This window comes from Melitaea cinxia, chromosome 22 (genome assembly GCF_905220565.1).
Source record: "Melitaea cinxia chromosome 22, ilMelCinx1.1, whole genome shotgun sequence".
NCBI lineage: Eukaryota > Metazoa > Arthropoda > Insecta > Lepidoptera > Nymphalidae > Melitaea > Melitaea cinxia.
In genome coordinates this window covers 12,562,396-12,580,418 of record NC_059415.1, presented here as the reverse complement: position 1 = coordinate 12,580,418, position 18,023 = coordinate 12,562,396, and the positions used below count along the sequence as shown (strand labels likewise).

At 34.6% G+C, this 18,023-nt stretch overlaps 1 protein-coding gene across 1 annotated transcript; it reads left to right on the top strand.

Moving 5' to 3' along the window:
- The first annotated feature begins 4,460 nt into the window (after nt 1-4,460).
- LOC123664637 (G protein-activated inward rectifier potassium channel 3-like) lies at nt 4,461-17,373 on the top strand. The gene is made up of 9 exons (XM_045599154.1): nt 4,461-4,990; nt 10,086-10,212; nt 10,920-11,108; nt 12,460-12,531; nt 13,196-13,303; nt 14,524-14,630; nt 15,129-15,281; nt 16,548-16,667; nt 16,978-17,373. Exons 1-9 carry the CDS (start codon nt 4,461-4,463, stop codon nt 17,339-17,341), a joined length of 1,770 nt encoding a protein of 589 aa, XP_045455110.1. The 3' UTR covers nt 17,342-17,373.
- Nucleotides 17,374-18,023: the final 650 nt, after the last annotated feature.

Here is an 18,023-nt window from a genome sequence, read left to right as displayed (position 1 = left end):
GACTGGTCTTTTTGTTTTATTTGCCTTTAAAATTTGTTATCTTGAACTTGTTTGTTTGCTTGAATGCGCTAATCTCAGGAACTACTGGTCCGATTTGAAAAATTCTTTCAATGTTATATAGCCCATTTATTGAGGAGTGCTATAGGCTACATATCATCACGCTAAGGCTAATAGGAGCGGAGCACCAATAAACAATGTTTCAAAATCGGGTTTTTTTTTTCCTTTTGAGAGTTTCTGCTGCGTGCGCTGAGTTAACAGTTAAAGTTCCACAAAAAGCATGTATGAATTGTTGCCCTATAAAAGTTCAAAGCGGACGTAGTCGTGGGCAGAAGCTAGTTGTGATATATAGTTGAAACTTTAAAACACATTATTGCTTTTACGGTCACTACGGTACTCGGGATAACTTTGATTGACAAGGTAACTTTGACAGTCAAATCACAGAATTATATTTATTTTTTACGTGGTCCACATTTAGTGCGTAACTTAAATTTAAAAAATTTGTTTACTTAACAAACTTCGTAAATCAACTCTGAAAAAAAGAAGCTTTTAAACGAAGTGAATGTCAAAAACTTTGCTAAAAGTTCCGCGCGCAATTTTTGCATTTTTTTTCAGTGGTAAACTTTTTAGATAACTCGAAAATTTTGCTACTATCGTAAAGTCTCATGTGTGTCAAAGTTACCCATAAAGGGGTTATAACTTTGACATACAACAAAAATGCCAGTTTTTAATATATTATGATTTTTATAGAACTTAAATAACTTGAGAGTATGAAAACCAACCTGAGAGCACATGTTTAATTAACTCTTGTGTCTCACATTGAATATTGTCAAAGTTAGCTGAAATAATTGTGTTTGCTCGCAAACGAAAAAAAAACCGACTTCAATTACATCGACAAGTAATACAACGTAGATCGACGAAAAAATAGTCAAGCAACTACGCGTTATTAAAGATTACACAAAAAGTAGTTATCAGATCTCGATAAAATTTATATGTGACCACATGATAAACATCAGCTTTCGATTAAATTAAAAATTATCAAAATCGGTACACCCAGTAAAAAGTTATTACGGATTTTCGAGAGTTTCCCTCGATTCCTCTGGGATCCCATCATCAGATCCTAGTTTCCTTATCACGGTACCAAACTAGGAATATCCCCTTTCCAACAAAAAAAGAATTATCAAAATCGGTATATCCAGTAGAAAGTTATGCGGTATAATACAACGTAGGTCGACGAAAAAAGCGTCAAGTAAAAACACATTATTAGATATAACTCGAAAAGTAGTTGTTAGATCTCAAATAAATTTAAATGGGACCAATTGGCACACACGACCTTTCGATTAAAACAAAATTTGTCGAAATCGGTCCACACGGGCAAAAGTTCTGATGTAACATACATAAAAAAAAAAAAAAAAAAAAAAAATACAGTCGAATTGAGAACCTCCTCCTTTTTTGGAAGTCGGTTAAAAAATATAGTAGTGATCTGTCAAAGTTACCCCGATTGACTGTAGGTAAAATGTTCAAACTCTAATATCTTATATATAAAATTCTCGTATCACAATGTTAGTTAAAATACTCCTCCGAAACGGGTGGACATATTTTTATGAAATTGTGTTTGCATATCGGTTAGGTCTGAGAATCGGCCAACATCTATTTTTCGTACCCCTAAGTTATAAGGGTCCCCTCTCTTCCCGTGGGTGTCGTAAGAGGCGACTAAGGGATAACACAGTTCCACTACTACCTTGGAACTTAAAAAGCCGACCGATGGCGGGATAACTATCCAACTGCTGGTTTTGGAATACACAGGCCGAAGACGGGCAGCAGCGTCTTCGGTGCGACAAAGCCAGACCTGTGGTCATCAACCCGCCTGCCCAGCGTGGTGACTATGGGCAAAACACATGAAGGCCCGCCATTTTTGGCGTGAACGTGTGGAGGCCTATGTTCAGTAGTGGAATGCTAAAGACTGATGTGATGATGTGATGTGTGATCTGATGAAGTTATAGGGGGGGGGGGGATTAAGGAGGTTAATTACATATATGGCAAAACAACGTTTGCGGGATCAGCTAGTATACATATAAAAAGAACTGCGGTGCTACAACATAAAAGAGTCATTACTGTGGATAGTAAGTGACAGTGGAAGTCATACAGAAATGATTTTCCGTCAAAAATTTAAGAATGCTATTAGAGTTTTATATTAAGCCATTAACGCCGAGTTGCACGAAACAAAATTAAAATTTAAGTGGAGATTAAACTAATTGAATCACAACAATTTCATACTACTTCAACTGAGGTAGGGCACAGCAGGAATTTCCTGCTCAAAATATGGAGCAGCCCGACTGGGGTAGTACCTCGACCTTACAGAAGATCACAGCAAAATAATACTGTTTTCAAGCAGTATTGTGTTCCTGTTGGTGAGTAAGGTGACCAGAGCTCCTGGGGGGATTGGGGATTGGGTCGGCAACGCGCTTGCGATGCTTCTGGTGTTGCAGGCGTCTATAAGCTACGGTAATCGCTTACCATCAGGTGAGCCGTACGCTTGTTTGCCGACCTAGTGACATAAAAAAAAAAAATACAACTCTTGCGATTAAATTAGTTTAATCACTACTTAAATTTTAATTTCTTTTCGTGCAACTCGGCGTATGTGTGGTTCCAAAGTAAAGCCCATCACATACTCCTCTTTCTAGTTTTAGTGTGCTTCTGACTGTTTCAGTCTGAATTCAATTCAATTCATTAAAATTTAATTTCGCTGCCATGTCTCAGATATTGATATTGCTAAGCTAATGGTTGCTGTAAAGTATCCGAAACGTCGGGCAGTTAAAAACCTTAATAAGCCGCGATAAAATCAGAAAAAGTAGTTTCATTCTCATGAGTAAAATTCGCGTGAACATTAGAAAACAATATTATAGCAGTCGTATCAGAGTTGGAATCTTAGATAAACATTACATTGACGTCTATATCGGTCGAATTAGAATCGATATCGATATTTAACTACATATTATAAATATGCTTGCTTATTTTGCGTATATTTGTATTGCGCCATATTTCGTCTTGAATCCTTCTGTCATGTTTCAGAGCAGATAGCACTTAGATTTAGTTTTTATCAAAATCTTTTAAAAATCTATCAATCTTTGAAGATAAAAAGAAAGATATATAAAGAGAACTGTTAATTCCTGATTCAATTGATATTTTTACATGTATATCATCATTACATTATAAGTGGATGATAATTGTGATTTTATAAATATATTAACGAGAGCGCTACGAAAAGTTTGATCGCGTGAGGCGAACGGAAGTTGAGAGGGAGATGTTTGTTAGTGAAGATAGAAAGAGAGAGAGTTATGTTTCGTATATTACTGTAGGAGTTAAAAAAGGTTTACTTCAGTGGTTGGTCTAAAGTACACTAGTTTTTTTCTTAGAATAATACTACCCCTTAAATATACCTGTGGAAAAATATCATCAAAATCATAAAGTAATTAAAAGTGCTCCCCAAAGAGTTAAAATATTATTATAGCCTTAAATGTTGTAATTGGATAACTGAAAACGTAATATTGTACACATTATCAAAGACACTGTGAGTTGTTTTCTAGTAAGAAGAAGCGAATTTTACTCAGCTATCATCTTTGTAAACGAACAAAGCTGTGATATGATACGTTTTCAAATGTACCAAATTTCCTCGCGGATTTTATTTCACTTCCAAAGAAACTACGACTTAAAAACTTGTACATAAGGTTTCAGCAATGCTGTCAATATTTAGGTATGCTCTGATTCGAATAGAAAAACAAATTAAATGTCAGATATTTAAAATTTAAATTAAAGACATAAAATGTGCAGCGAGCTCTTTCAGAAATTCTCGAACTTGAATATTTTTGTGATAGTGGAACCTAGATATTTATTTGCGATAAATAAATCATTAGAATTGACAAGTACGTCCAATTAAAACTAATTAACGAACATTAAACAAAACACAAATCAAATTAAACATGTAAATTATGTCATCATTAACATCACAATTCATGAAACTAAACACACGCAAGATGCGGGTATGTGTATTATATGTCTGTGTAAACTAATTCTAGGCCATGAGTATTGATCGAATGGAAACAATAAACAAATATCGTTATCTCGCCTCGGATAAAGCTGTGTTATCTTGAAGGTAGATAACACGGAGTTAGTTGTAACGTTACCTTTAGAAAATTCACATTTGTATTCTGTTACAAGTAAAAAAATTAAAACGTGATTGAAAATAACGTTAAAGTAAATAAACTCGATGTTATCGCTGTTAGTACTGTGATACATAATAGTGATAATTGTCATAAGTGCGACCGGCATATTTCCTTTGATATAACTCTCAACGTAAGCCGATATGATTTATAAATAGTCTATTAAGTTGTATTTATACTGAGAACAGAAAATATATAGTGTCTAAAGAGAGTTCTACATTTAGTATTTCAAGAAAGTACAGGATGAATATAAACTATGAAGTCGAACGTCGAGGAAGCAGAAGCCGAGCTCTAGAGAGATCGCTGAGTTATTCCGAAGCTATCGGAAACGGATCCGGATCAACAATTGAAATACCAAGAATAGTAGACTCCGATGTGTATACTAATGAAGAAATTAAGGAACATTACAGAATTTCGCAAACATACTTCGAAGGTAGAGAAATCGCCTTCCCTTTTATAAATGTCGATGATAAATCGAATGAAATAAAAGATTTGGGATATAAATATTATTCGAGTGAAGATGAAAACACAGATGATGCAGGTCTGGTGATGACGATAGATGTTGAGACTGAGAGTCCAAAAAGTTTAGATAAAAGAAACATTTCGGACGCATCAACTCAACCTTTAGTCGGTTCAGTAGTTTCGACAGACATATACGAAACCATTGAAAGTGCAGATACTATTTACAACGAAACTGAAACAAGAATCCCTTCAGCAGCGCATACCTATTCTTCTATATACACTAAGAGACGCAAGAAAACCAAACATTGCAGGTAAGAAATGCAATACTCAAACACACAAACGAATCACACTAACTAATTAACCCCATTGGGATTTAGAACGATACATAAACACCCAGGCAACGATAAATATTGAACTAACTTTAAACCAATTATATGAAATGGATCCCATTAAGACGAAATTCTTTGTCGAGGGCCCAACACCACACAGAACTCAAACACAAACGCCCAAACAACTACAGACATTTGAATACCCACAAAAAATTGTCATTGCTTAAGTGCTCTAGCTAAACACCTAATTCTTTTACCATTACGCCAACCCTGCTGTGTGGTTACGGCATTAAGAATATAGCCACCCCCTCTCTTCCCGTGGGTGTCGTAGGAGACGACTAAGGGATAACACAGTTCCACTGCCACCTTGGAACTAAAAAGACAGATTGATGGCGGGATAACCATCCAGCTGCTGTCTTTGAAATACACAGGCCGAAGATGGACAGTAACGTCTTCGATGCGACAAAGCCAGCTCTGCGGTCACCAACTCACCTGCCCAGCGCGGTGACTATAGGCAAAATACATGAGTTCACTCCATTTTGTGCGACCTTGTGGAGGCCTATGTCCAGCAGTGGACAGTATTAGGCTGACGATGATGATGATGATACGCCAACCCATTGTCAAAATCACATATCTAAAACCTTATCCTATTTTTCTTTTTTTGAACATGCTAATCTTGGACGTTATCAATATGATTTTACACATTCTTTTGAAGTTAGATAGTCTATTTATAAAGAAATGCGAAAAATATACGATTCGTGTACGTGATACGATTTGACGACGCGTTGGCGCAGCGGTTACAGCACTGGCTGTTGCGCTAGCGGTCGCCGGTTCGATCCACGCTCACGACAGACATTGGCATATTGGCCATATAGGTATTTGTCTTGGTCTGGGGGTTTGTACTTCTGTATTGTGTGTATTTCCAGACCCCCGACATAGGAGTAATTTCAACTGGGGGTTTGAGTGTAATGCGTTTATTTATTGTTTATTTTTTTTTAATTTTTTTTTATGTCACTACGTCGGCAAACAAGCGTACGGCTCACCTGATGGTAAGCGATTACCGTAGCTTATAGACACCTGCAACACCAGAAGCATCGCAAGCGCGTTGCCGACCCAATCCCCAATCCCCCCAGGAGCTCTGGTCACCTTACTCACCAACAGGAACACAATACTGCTTGAAAACAGTATTATTTTGCTGTGATCTTCTGTAAGGTCGAGGTACTACCCCAGTCGGGCTGCTCCATATTTTGAGCAGGAAATTCCTGCTGTGCTAAAGGTCGAGGTACTACTCCAGAAAATGTTTATTTATTTATTCATGGAAGAGGAGTGGTTATTACAAATGTCGATTAGGTGCGGGAAAACGTGCGCAAAGTCTGACATAAAAATAAACTTTTTCAGTATATTTACACCACCATTACCTCTTTAAGAGCACCCTATTGCAATTACATGGTGTAAACGTTACGCCTTATGAGACGTTTTGCATTTAATTAGTAATTCAAACACATTTCTGCTATCAGGGATATCCGTAATTGCATCGTCTTTAAGCTTTTATATGTTCTCAATTATTTTCCTGTTGATAAATTTAACGATATCTGGACGTTTTTAAGTGTTCGTTTTATTTATTTCTCATTAAAAAACAACGGAAACTATATCGAGCCTTGACACCATTCCAAATATGACCTCAATTGTCAACAGCTTATCGTAAAATTTAAGTTAAAATTTTATCCTCAAATTCTGATAAATCATGTCATCAGCGTATTAGGCAGGATTTAATAGGATAATACAAGAAGGCTTCATAAGTATTTCAATTCATTTTCATATTTAAATTGAAGTTGCAAGAATCCTCTCCTTCAATCCTCCTTAGCAAAACCAAAATCACCCATTAATAATAAATGATAAATGAGCATGATAATGAATGAGCAAAACGGCCCATAACAAATATTTGGTTCTAATTTACAGAGAAAAGCATTCTTTACAATCTAAATCCGAAATTTTCAATATTATTTTTAATCTATATAAATAAAAATGAACGTTGCTAAGCGCATAATTGGAGAATGGCTCGACCAATTCGGCTAATTTATTTTTTTGTATGTTCCCTTAAGGGTCACGGAAGGTTTTAATACTAACAATAAAATTAAAAAATTAAAAAAAAATATTTAAAAAAATTGCTATTAACTTTTGACAGAACGAAGTCTGTCCGGGCAACTAATCTAGTATATAAAATTCTCGTGTCGCGGTGTTTGTAGTTAAACTCCTCCAAAACGGCTTGACCGATTCTCATGAAATTTAGTGTGCATGTTGGGTAGGTCTGAGAATCGAACAACATCTATTTTTCATACCCCTAAGTTATAAGGGGTGGGGGGGGGGGGATTAAGTGGGCTTTATAACACATATGGCAAAACAACGTTTGCGGGGTCAGCTAGTATTAAATAAAATTAAAAACCTTATATTTTTACTTAATGACGTTTATACTAGAAACATTTTAATTTGAGCAAAATTATACGCACTGTTTGAAATTATTGCTAATAATTTCAATATATTTTTTGTCATTTACTAAGTTCACTTACCGCGCAATTGACAAAACAGTCCCACATTTCGATAAATCGTTTTTATCATTAAAGGAGATAAGATAAAACTTACCACATATGACATATTTTCGTAAAATAATTCGCCAACTCGTTATCAAGACAAATATTTAGTTCTAAGCGTTATTGTGTATTTACAACTATTGCTTTCTTAAACTTTAAAACGGTTTTTTGATTTACTTATCTAATTACATGTAAATAATATAGTTATTTCGAAATGATCTTTCAAATTTAGTTTAAAAAATTAGTTTTATTTCAGGAAAACGCAAGCGAAGATAGCTCTTTTGTAATAATAAAATATACAGTTTTGAATATTTTTTATCTGTCTCTCTTTTGTCTCTCTCTGTCTATATGTCTATCTTGATTCAGAACCACGAAGAAACTATTGAATTGATTTAAATGTTACTTTTTTTTGAATATCATATCAAAAATTGACCGCTCCAGATATTCAAAAATGTTTAGAATTCCTAATGTGTGGGTAACACAAAAATAAAAATCGTACATATTAAATGTTACTTACTTGACTTAACTTGACATGTTTTCAATTTATGCCACGAACTTAAACCCTCGGAATTAAGTGCTGTCAAAACTTAGTACTTGGCAGAGAGAATGAAAGTCAAAATATGTAGGCTGAAGTCGCGTGTACAGCTAGTCTTATTTAGAATACTAAATTCTGCTCGCCGCTTTGCTCGCGTAGCTTAACTAAATACACTGCTTTAAATGATCCATTTTTTCCCGTTAATGTAGCCTATGTCCTTAGTTATAACGTAGCATTTTCCCGGCAAAAGTTTTATGAAAATCGTTCCAATTGTGTTCAAACGCTGTAGTGTGTTGTAGCCATAGCTGTCTTTCTTCTATATAATATACTTATATTATACATACATATAATATATATATACATAATAATTAATTGTAATGTGAAACTTTGAATAGTTACGAGTGCTGTAAAGGACTCACTATAGACAGCGCCACGGTCGCTTAGACCGAATATGAAATCATCGTATCAAAATTTTCGATCTAGCGGGTACATCGTTCCATAGCTTAATTGGCTAAAGCAAGCCACACATTCGAATTTCCTAATGTGTGGCTAACAAAAATAAATCGTACGAAATAAGTACATAAGTTTTAAGCTGTTCCTATAAACGCTTTTCATTCTACGGAATTATAAAAGTTTAAGTATAGATAACACATTTCTTCAGCCAAGAGTTGATCAGTGGTATCTTACGTCAGTATTTATATATCTGCGTAAATATTTTAAAACTGTTTAACGTATATTCAACGGTTGAAGTAACGACAAGATCTTCGCTATCTCCACCGAATATTTATTAAAGAATAATAAATAAATATACAATATAATTCCAAAACAACGTGCACATAGTAAAATATAAATTAGAATTAATGCTAAATTGAATTGTAAAACATAAATTATAAAGAAGAATTTAAAATACAAATTCTTGACATCTATCAAAAAATATTTTTATAAACATAATAAAAACAAGAAATGAGGTTTCATCATTATTTCCATATAAAAAGTCTATATATGTGGATACGCCACACTGTCATACGAATTCCTACTGATAATGACTATTATAAATGCAACTGAGCACTAGGTATTATATCAAGTGCTCTTGGGCTTAAAAATCATATCATACTTCGTGATAAAGTAAATCCGTCAAATAAATCTGCATAACTCGACTTATCATCTGGTTTAAAAAAAAAATCATTCAGTACTAAATTCAAACGTCCATTATATCATCTGTCGTCATCGTAGATTTTACTCAAGTTTCTGATAATTTATCTCCCACATAAGTTACTGATAAGTTTAGTCACTATGACATAATAGAAAACAACCTCTCAGGGTCGGACCTTCATCATGTCAAGTAATAAACTACAACTTTGGTATTAAGAGGTTGCGAAAAAAAAATTTGACACATAAAATGAAGTTTTATAGTGAGCAAAAATTATATCATAACGTTTTATCAGCAAGATACTGTTATACATCAGATATCAGCAGTAGGCGATACGTGAATTTAGTCTCGAAATTAATAGTTGAAAATAAGTAAAATGAATGAATACATCACTATTTAATACAAAGCTATTAAACAGCTATCATACAAACTTAAAAAAGATGATGCTACAACTTTTAATGTACTTTAGTGTATTTTAATAGTATATTTTTAAATGGCAAACACGCGTACGGCTCACCTGATGGTAAGCGATTACCGTAGCTTATAGACGCCAGCAACACCGACCTTGCCCTCAATCTCCCCCAGGCGCTCTGGTCACCTTATTCACCACAGGAACACATCACTGTTTGAAAGCAGTATTATTTAGCTGTGATCTTCTGTAAGGTCGAAGTACTTCCCCAGTCGGGCTGCTCCAGATTTCGAGATACAGAAACTAAAAGGGTTACTAAGTCTTACACACATATGAGTGTATAACCTCATAACATGGTTACATTAGATAAGCTAACCGAGTTTTTATCATCACAGACGTCAACACGGCAGACCAATTAGATCTAGACGTGTGGTGTACAAGTCTGGCGAAGAAAATGTACCAGTCAGGAGTAACGTGCCCGCTAAATATATAAAATACATGAGGGATATCGTCAACACTGTGGTAGGTTAAGATATATACACAACTTTTAGTTGGATGGTCGCTTAATAATACTTAAATAATTGTGTTTGCTTGCAAACAAAAAAACCGACTTCAATTACATTGACAAGTAATACAACGTAAGTAGACGAAAAAAATTAACAAACGCACTAGTCGTCACTACGATTTTCGAAGGTTCCTCCCGTGGGATATCTCTTTTCCAACAAAAAAATAATTTTGAAAGTCGGATCATAAACGACGAAATTATCCCCGAACGTAGATAGAAAAAAAAAAAAATATATATATATATATATATACAGTCGAATTGAGTAACCTCCTCCTTTTTTGAAGTCGGTTAAAAATATAAGGCTTTTATAAAACCTTCTTTGGCCTTCTATTAAAGCGAGTATTGGAACAATGCGTAAAATTAATTTTAACTACCGCTCTGGTTTAATGGTGCGTGTACCGTGTCGGCACCTATACACCGGTGATATGAGGGTTCGAGTCCTGCCTGAGATGGATATTTGTATTTTTACAAATACTTCTTTTCGTTTTGCATGTCTGTCCTTATGGGTCTCCCCACCGTACCTTGGAGAGCACGTTAAGCTATCGGGCCCGGTTGTTATCCTATATACGTTATACACCTGTGTAAAGCATGATGGCCTCGTAACGACGTTATCGGTTCTATCAAAGATTCTGTTCAACTAATGACAAAAACATTACACTTTTAGATCAACAGCAAATGGCGTTACATCCTCTTCTTGATGGTCTGTTCCTATTTCTTCTTCTGGTTCGCCTTCGCCGGGATATGGTATTCAGTGGCGATGGCATATCGAGATGAAATCGGTGATGGGAAGGAGCACTGCGTTACAGGAACCTCCTCCTTTGCCGGGTTCCTTATGATGTCCGTTGAGACTCAGGTATGTCAGTCAGTCAGTTCAACCCAGTGTAGGTATAATCATTAATAATTGGGTTTGCTCGCAGTAAAAACACCGATTACATCGACAAGTAATACGATGTACGGAAAAAAATAGTCAAGTAAACACGCTTCGCTTCAGCCTGTAATATCCCACTACTGGGCATAGGCCTCTTTCCCCATGTAGGAGAAGGATCAGACCTTAATTCACCATGCTGCTCCAATGCTGGTTGGCGGATATATTCCCTACTATTAGTAACGATCGCTATCAGGTGTACATGATAACAACCGGGACCGACAGCTTAACAAGCTCTCCGAGGCACGGTGGGGAGACCCACAAGGACTGCACAAACACCCAGGCCACGGCAAACACCTGTATGGCCAATACAAATGTTTGTCATGTGCGGGGATCGAACCCGCAACCGCCAGCACAACAGGTACAATCCATGGCTGTAACCGTTGCGCCAACGTGGCGTCAGTAATACGCGCTATAATATAAATATTGATCAAAAAGTAATCATCAGAACTCGATGAAATTTATGTGGGACCACATGACAAGGACCACCTTCCGATTAAGAATAGAAACACCGAAATCGGTAAAAAATTCGTTAAAGTAATAAATATTCATCATCATCATCATTTTAGCCTATCACAGTCCACTGCTGGACATAGGCCTCCCAAAAGTTCTCGCCGAAAATAGCGTGAACTCATGTGTTGTGCCCATAGTCACCACGCTGGGCAGGCAGGTTGGTAACTGAAGGGCTGGCTTTAACGCACCGAAGACAGGTAGAGACAGACAGTAGAGGACTGGTATTTCAATACCAGCAGTTGAATGGTTATCTGTGAAATGGTGTGTGGTAATGGTGAACTGTGTTATCACTTAGTCGCCTCTTATGATACCCACAGGAAGAGAGGGGGTGGCTATATTCTTTGATGCCGTAGTCACATAGCAATTTATAATTATATTACATTTTATTCATTCTATTATATATTTTGCTACGTGAACATTGTTTTTGATTGCATTATTCTTTAACAAAAAAATACAGAAGAGAACACAGATTGTATCGTTACTTCATTATCTAAATGCAACATAGTTGAATATTAAAAATTGACATTTTTTTTTTCTACCAAAATAGGCTTGCGTTTAAGAACTATTTCACCAGATGATAAGTGAAAATGCTGTCTAAGATGGACCACGCTTACCTAGAAGTAGCCTATTCACTCGTGACTTAAAAATCCCCAGGTTATAGTTTAGTAGGTTGTAGTTAGAAACACAGACGGATTATAAAATTAATTTGTAAAATGACGATTTTGAAAGTGTTTAAAGCCTAATACGATTTTGATTTTGTTTCCAGATGACCATCGGATACGGCTCGAGATATCCGAACGAGGAGTGTCCTGAAGCAATTTTGGTTATGGTACTAGAGGTACGTATGAGAACATTTGAATTAAGATTTAAATATTCCACATTACTTAAGGTAGCTTTGTTGCAACAATAGTTATTTGCTTAGTAAATAACAAAACAAACAAAATGAAATAAATATATGAAGGAAATGAAGAACAAAATAATAATTATTTTAATAATACGGAGAATTATTTCATGTGCTCCTCTAAGACGGTATACTTTCACAAAGAAATCATCATCATCATCATCATCATCGTCATCTTTCATAATATTTAATAATATATATTTTTTAGTTCAATTAGACTTTGTAAAGAGTAAAAAATCGTACAAAAGGATTGATCTTTTTGTTACTACTATGACTGTTATGAGTAATTATTTTGTTTCTTTACTTCACAGATTAAAATTTAGATAACCTTATCGTTATTTATTCGACAGAGATTGTATATTGATTAATTGATTCAGCCAGTATCGTCCCACTGCCGGATATAGACCTCTTTTTCCGGGTTGCTATTATATGGCACGTTTTCTTTTTAAGATTATTTGACATCTATGGTCCATTCGATAATCCACAGTGGAACAACGTGATGGATTAGGCTATCCTTCTCCTATATTAAGAACTCCAGTGATACAACATTTTAGCTTAAATTATTTTTAATGGTATCTTTTCGTCTTCTGTATTTATTCAGATAGTAGTAGGCACGGCGCTGTCCGGGGGTCTGTCCAGTTTACTGTTCACGAAGCTAGTGAGGCCGAGCAGACATATAACGGCTGTTGGTTTCAGTAAGAAAGCTACTGTAAGTAATTCTTATTGGTTACTTTTTTAATGTATTTTGTAACTAAAATATAGCCATTTAGTTATCTCTATCTTATATGTAAACAGCAATGTGCCTTTGTTAAACAAGAAGTGATAATATTGATTCCCTAGTACACTCATATATAACTCGTTCCAGATGTTCTAGTTACGTAGGTACTATCGCTCGCAATGTTAGATTAAAATCAAAATTTATTGAAATTAGGCTTCTAAAACACCGTCAAAGCGTCATTTTATAAATTAAATTATAATTATTTTTAAAAGTTAAGCTATCACCGTTTCGCAATGTAAATTCTGCAGAGAAGAACCAGCAAGAAACTTCCAGACTTACTCTTTAAAGAAATATATAAACTTTGTTTTTATACGAAATTGAAAATATCTTGCATGAAATAGAGCGTCACTAAGTCCAAACATCTTTATCATTTATCCTGCTGCGAATAATAAGATTTAGCAGTTAACTATTAATTGCTTTTTAATACAAAATTTTAATTTATTCTTAGACTATTTCAATATCGTTTGTGGGATTTTATTACACATTCGAATACCATAATCCAAAAAGGAGACGTTTATTTTGCGCAGTCGGAAACTTGGAGTTATAATTTTGATATTATTCTCGTGTTTACATTGCGATTATAACTATTTATATAAACACAATTTATATTCTTGTGAATATACATAATCTTATGTATAAAATTCTCGTGTCACAATGTTAGTTATCACACTTCTCCGAAATGGCTGGACCGATTTTTATGAAATTTTGTGTGCATATCGGGTAGGTCTTAGAATCGGCTAACATCTACTTTTCATAGCCCTAAGTTATAAGCCCCCCCCCCCCTCCTCTACGGTATAAAAATATCCCGTAGGGAGACTCAGAATACAGATTGTAACAACTTTATACATAGTTAATACAAAAGACATCAACTAAATGAAACTCTATACATATCAGGTAGCTTACATACCAATTTGTAGCTATACATATATACAAAATATCACTTATATAGAAGCAGTAGGTACCTTAGCATAAGATTGATTGACAATTGAACTAAGAATAAATGAATGAAGAATATTTATAAATGATTTAAAATTTAAGTTCTAATGTTTATATTTTAATATGTAAATCACTTTAAAAAGTTACAAATTAATTGTTTTTAAAGTATCTATTACATTAATAAAAATTGATTATTTATTTTCATGGCACGCCAGGTGTGTCTACGTGATGGTCAACTGTGTCTTCAGTTCAGGGTCTGGGATCTTTTGAACCTGCATTTGATTACCAGTACTATAACCGCCTACATGCTCAAACCCATCAGGTATGCTGTAACGATTGGTATACATCTTATTTCTTTTTAATGATAAAATGATTTAGATAGAGTAAAGATTGTAGTGACAATTCGAAAGTACTTTTGGAGCCTGTTTGAATAAAGCTGTTTTTGATTTTGATTTTGATTGCTATATCCTTTATTTGACATTATAACTATATTAAAAATGTATGGTTTCAAAACTATTTTAATAGTAATAAACTGCTTAACAACAACGAACCCTTAATCGAAATTACTTTAATTACTTACTTTACGTTAATCATGAAAGCTTCATAGTAATTTTTTATCAAAATATAATTTGTAGCAACCAGGGTTAAAAATCGAATTTTGCGGAATAGTATTTGCACAAATCTCAACAGTTATTTTCTCGAAGATATATCACAATGAGGACATGTACCTAGAACTAGGTTTAGTTGTAAAAGCAATTTACTTGCCATTAAACAATTCACGTGTGTGACTAGATTTCACGAAAGAATATTACCTTTTCAGAACATTAGAAGGTGAATCTGTACAGAACTATATCCACCAGTTGAAGCTGAAGGAATCAAGGTCTTTTCTCTTGTGGCCCATTACAGTGGTCCACGTGATTGATTCAGAGAGTCCTTTATACGACTTCTCAGCGCAGGATATGATGGACTATAGGTGGGATTTTATTCTGAATGTAAATAATACGTAAAAATACACACATACCACTAATATACACATAAATCAATCAAGATATCAATTCAAATATAATATACTAATTTAAATGAAAGCAATAAATAACAAGTATAATTGTGTTTGCTCGCAAACGAAAAAAACCGACTTCAATTACATCGACGAGTAATACAACGTAGATCGACGAAATAATAGTCAAGTAACTACGCGTTATCAAAGATTACTCAAAAAGTAGTTATCAGATCTCAATAAAATATATATGTGACCACATGATAAACATCAGCTTTCGAATAAATTAAAAATTATCAAAATCGGTACATCCAGTAGAAAGTTATGCGGTATAATACAACATAGGTCGACAAAAAAAGCGTCAAGTAAAAACGCATTATTAGATATAACTCGAAAAGTAGTTGTTAGATCTCAAATAAATTTAAATGGGGGACCAATTGACACACACCACCTTTCGATTAAAAAAAAATTGTCGAAATCGGTCCACACGGTCAACAGTTCTGATGTAACATACATAAAAAAAAATACAGTCGAATTGAGAACCTCCTCTTTTTTTGGAAGTCGGTTAAAGAGACAGGAAAACAGAATTTTAATTATTCTATATGAAACTTTACAATATACGTAACTACTAAATCGAATAATAGTTTTAAAAGATGTTATGAAAATAAAAACAAATTGATTACTCAGATTGAACACTAGTATCTCCTCATTTTTTTATAAATATATACATATATAACTACGTCGGCAAACAAGCATACGGCTCACCTGATGGTAAGCGATTACCGTAGCTTATAGACGTCTGCGACACCAGAAGCATCGCAAGCGTATTGCCGACCCTACCTAAATCCCCTCAGGAACTCTGGTCACCGTACTCACCACAGGAACACAACACTGCTTGAAAGCAGTATTATTTAGCTGTGATCGTTTGTAAGGTCGAGATACTACCCCAGTCGGACTGCTCCATATTCTAAGCAGGAAATTTCCTGCTGTGCCCTACCTCAGCTAATTACGACTATGTCTGAGTTATCATAATCGACACTGCATAATTTGACACTTTACTTTAAAAAATAATCACTTGAATATATAACAGTGTTACCTGAATTTTAATTTCTGACGATATGCATGCATAGAATTGAATCGATAAACCAACGATACCAACGGCATCATTCATATTACATTTCATAAGCCGATGTTCATTTTCTGTTTTTAAATTAATGAATAATCTTTTATTTTTAATTTTAGATTTGAAATAGTGGTGTGTCTAACGGGATCATCTAAGAACATGGGAACAATGACGCAGAGTAGAACATCGTATCTCTCGAAGGAAATTATTTGGGGATATCGGTTTAAGAATGTTTTGAAGTAAGTGGCGTGGTCTCTACGTAATATAATTATTAAGTGAATTAATGCAAAGCTTACGTTTTTACGCTAAAAAACAAAATAATAAAAACATACATCTGCGTATTGAAGGATGTATATGTATTTTCAAATTTATTTATTTATTTTATTTTTTTTTTTTTTTGAAAAGAGTTGCCTCTAATCTTTTTTTTTTTCATTATAATACATTTTATCTAAAATAACGTACCATGAGCATAATTATAAAACGCGAAAAATCAACAAACCGGGATCAAAATGAACAAAAAACTTACTTTATAAGTACTATTTTTTCAAGGTATTCCAATAAAAAGGAAGCCTACATCATCGACGTGGAAAATTTAAACACAGTTGAGGAAGTCGAAACGCCTCTATGCAGCGCGAGTTATTTGAAAGAGTTCGAGGCAGGTATCAACAGCCATTCATCTCACCAGCTCCTATCTACACCTACCAACATATCTGCATCTCCGACCAACATATCTCTAAGTCCTGAAGACTCATCTCTATCTCCAACTGCTGACTCTTTGCCTTCATCCCCTTCGCTCAATAGAACTGCTACCCAGAGAAGTCACGGATGGCATTTCAGGAGGTTTAGACCAATCGATAAAATGCAGGATCATGGTGTTCATGTAATAGGTTCGGCAAAAGCTGTTGAACTTTGAACAGATATTAATGATAAATGTGTGTTTGGAAATAAATTTGTTTTATTTAGAGATACGCTTGATTTTTTTATTACAAATACGGTACAATATAATGACTCAGACTTGATACAGTAAAATAATGATTTATTGAAACAACTAGCGACCTGCCCCGGCTTCGCGCGGGTGCAATGCTGATACTAAATATACTACAGAATGTCTTTTTTTACAGTGTGAAGCTAGCTTATGACATGGTTATTAACATAATAACAACAACATTCAAATATGCGTCGTTAGATTACACGTTGTTACAGAATGCGTTGAGGAAATAAAGGTTCACTGGTCGTTCCCGGTAGGCGATAGTATGATAATATGTAGTCTATGTGTTGACTCGACTTCTTAATAATATTCGTGCCAAATTTGAAGTAAATTCATGCGGTACTTTTTGAATTTAGCCCGGACATACATACAGACAAACAGACAAACAGACAAAAATTCTAAAAAATATTATTTAAAAAAAAATAGTCAATGTACAATTTTGACTTTCCTACCATTTTATTATACGTATAGATTAGTACTTATTTTGTACCAGGGATGAAAATTTTACCCCTGTAAGCATTATTAACAACGAGGTAGTTTGGGGTCAAAGTAACTAAGCACCTATAGCTCTGGACTGAAACTCTAACACAGGTTGTTGCACATTCTG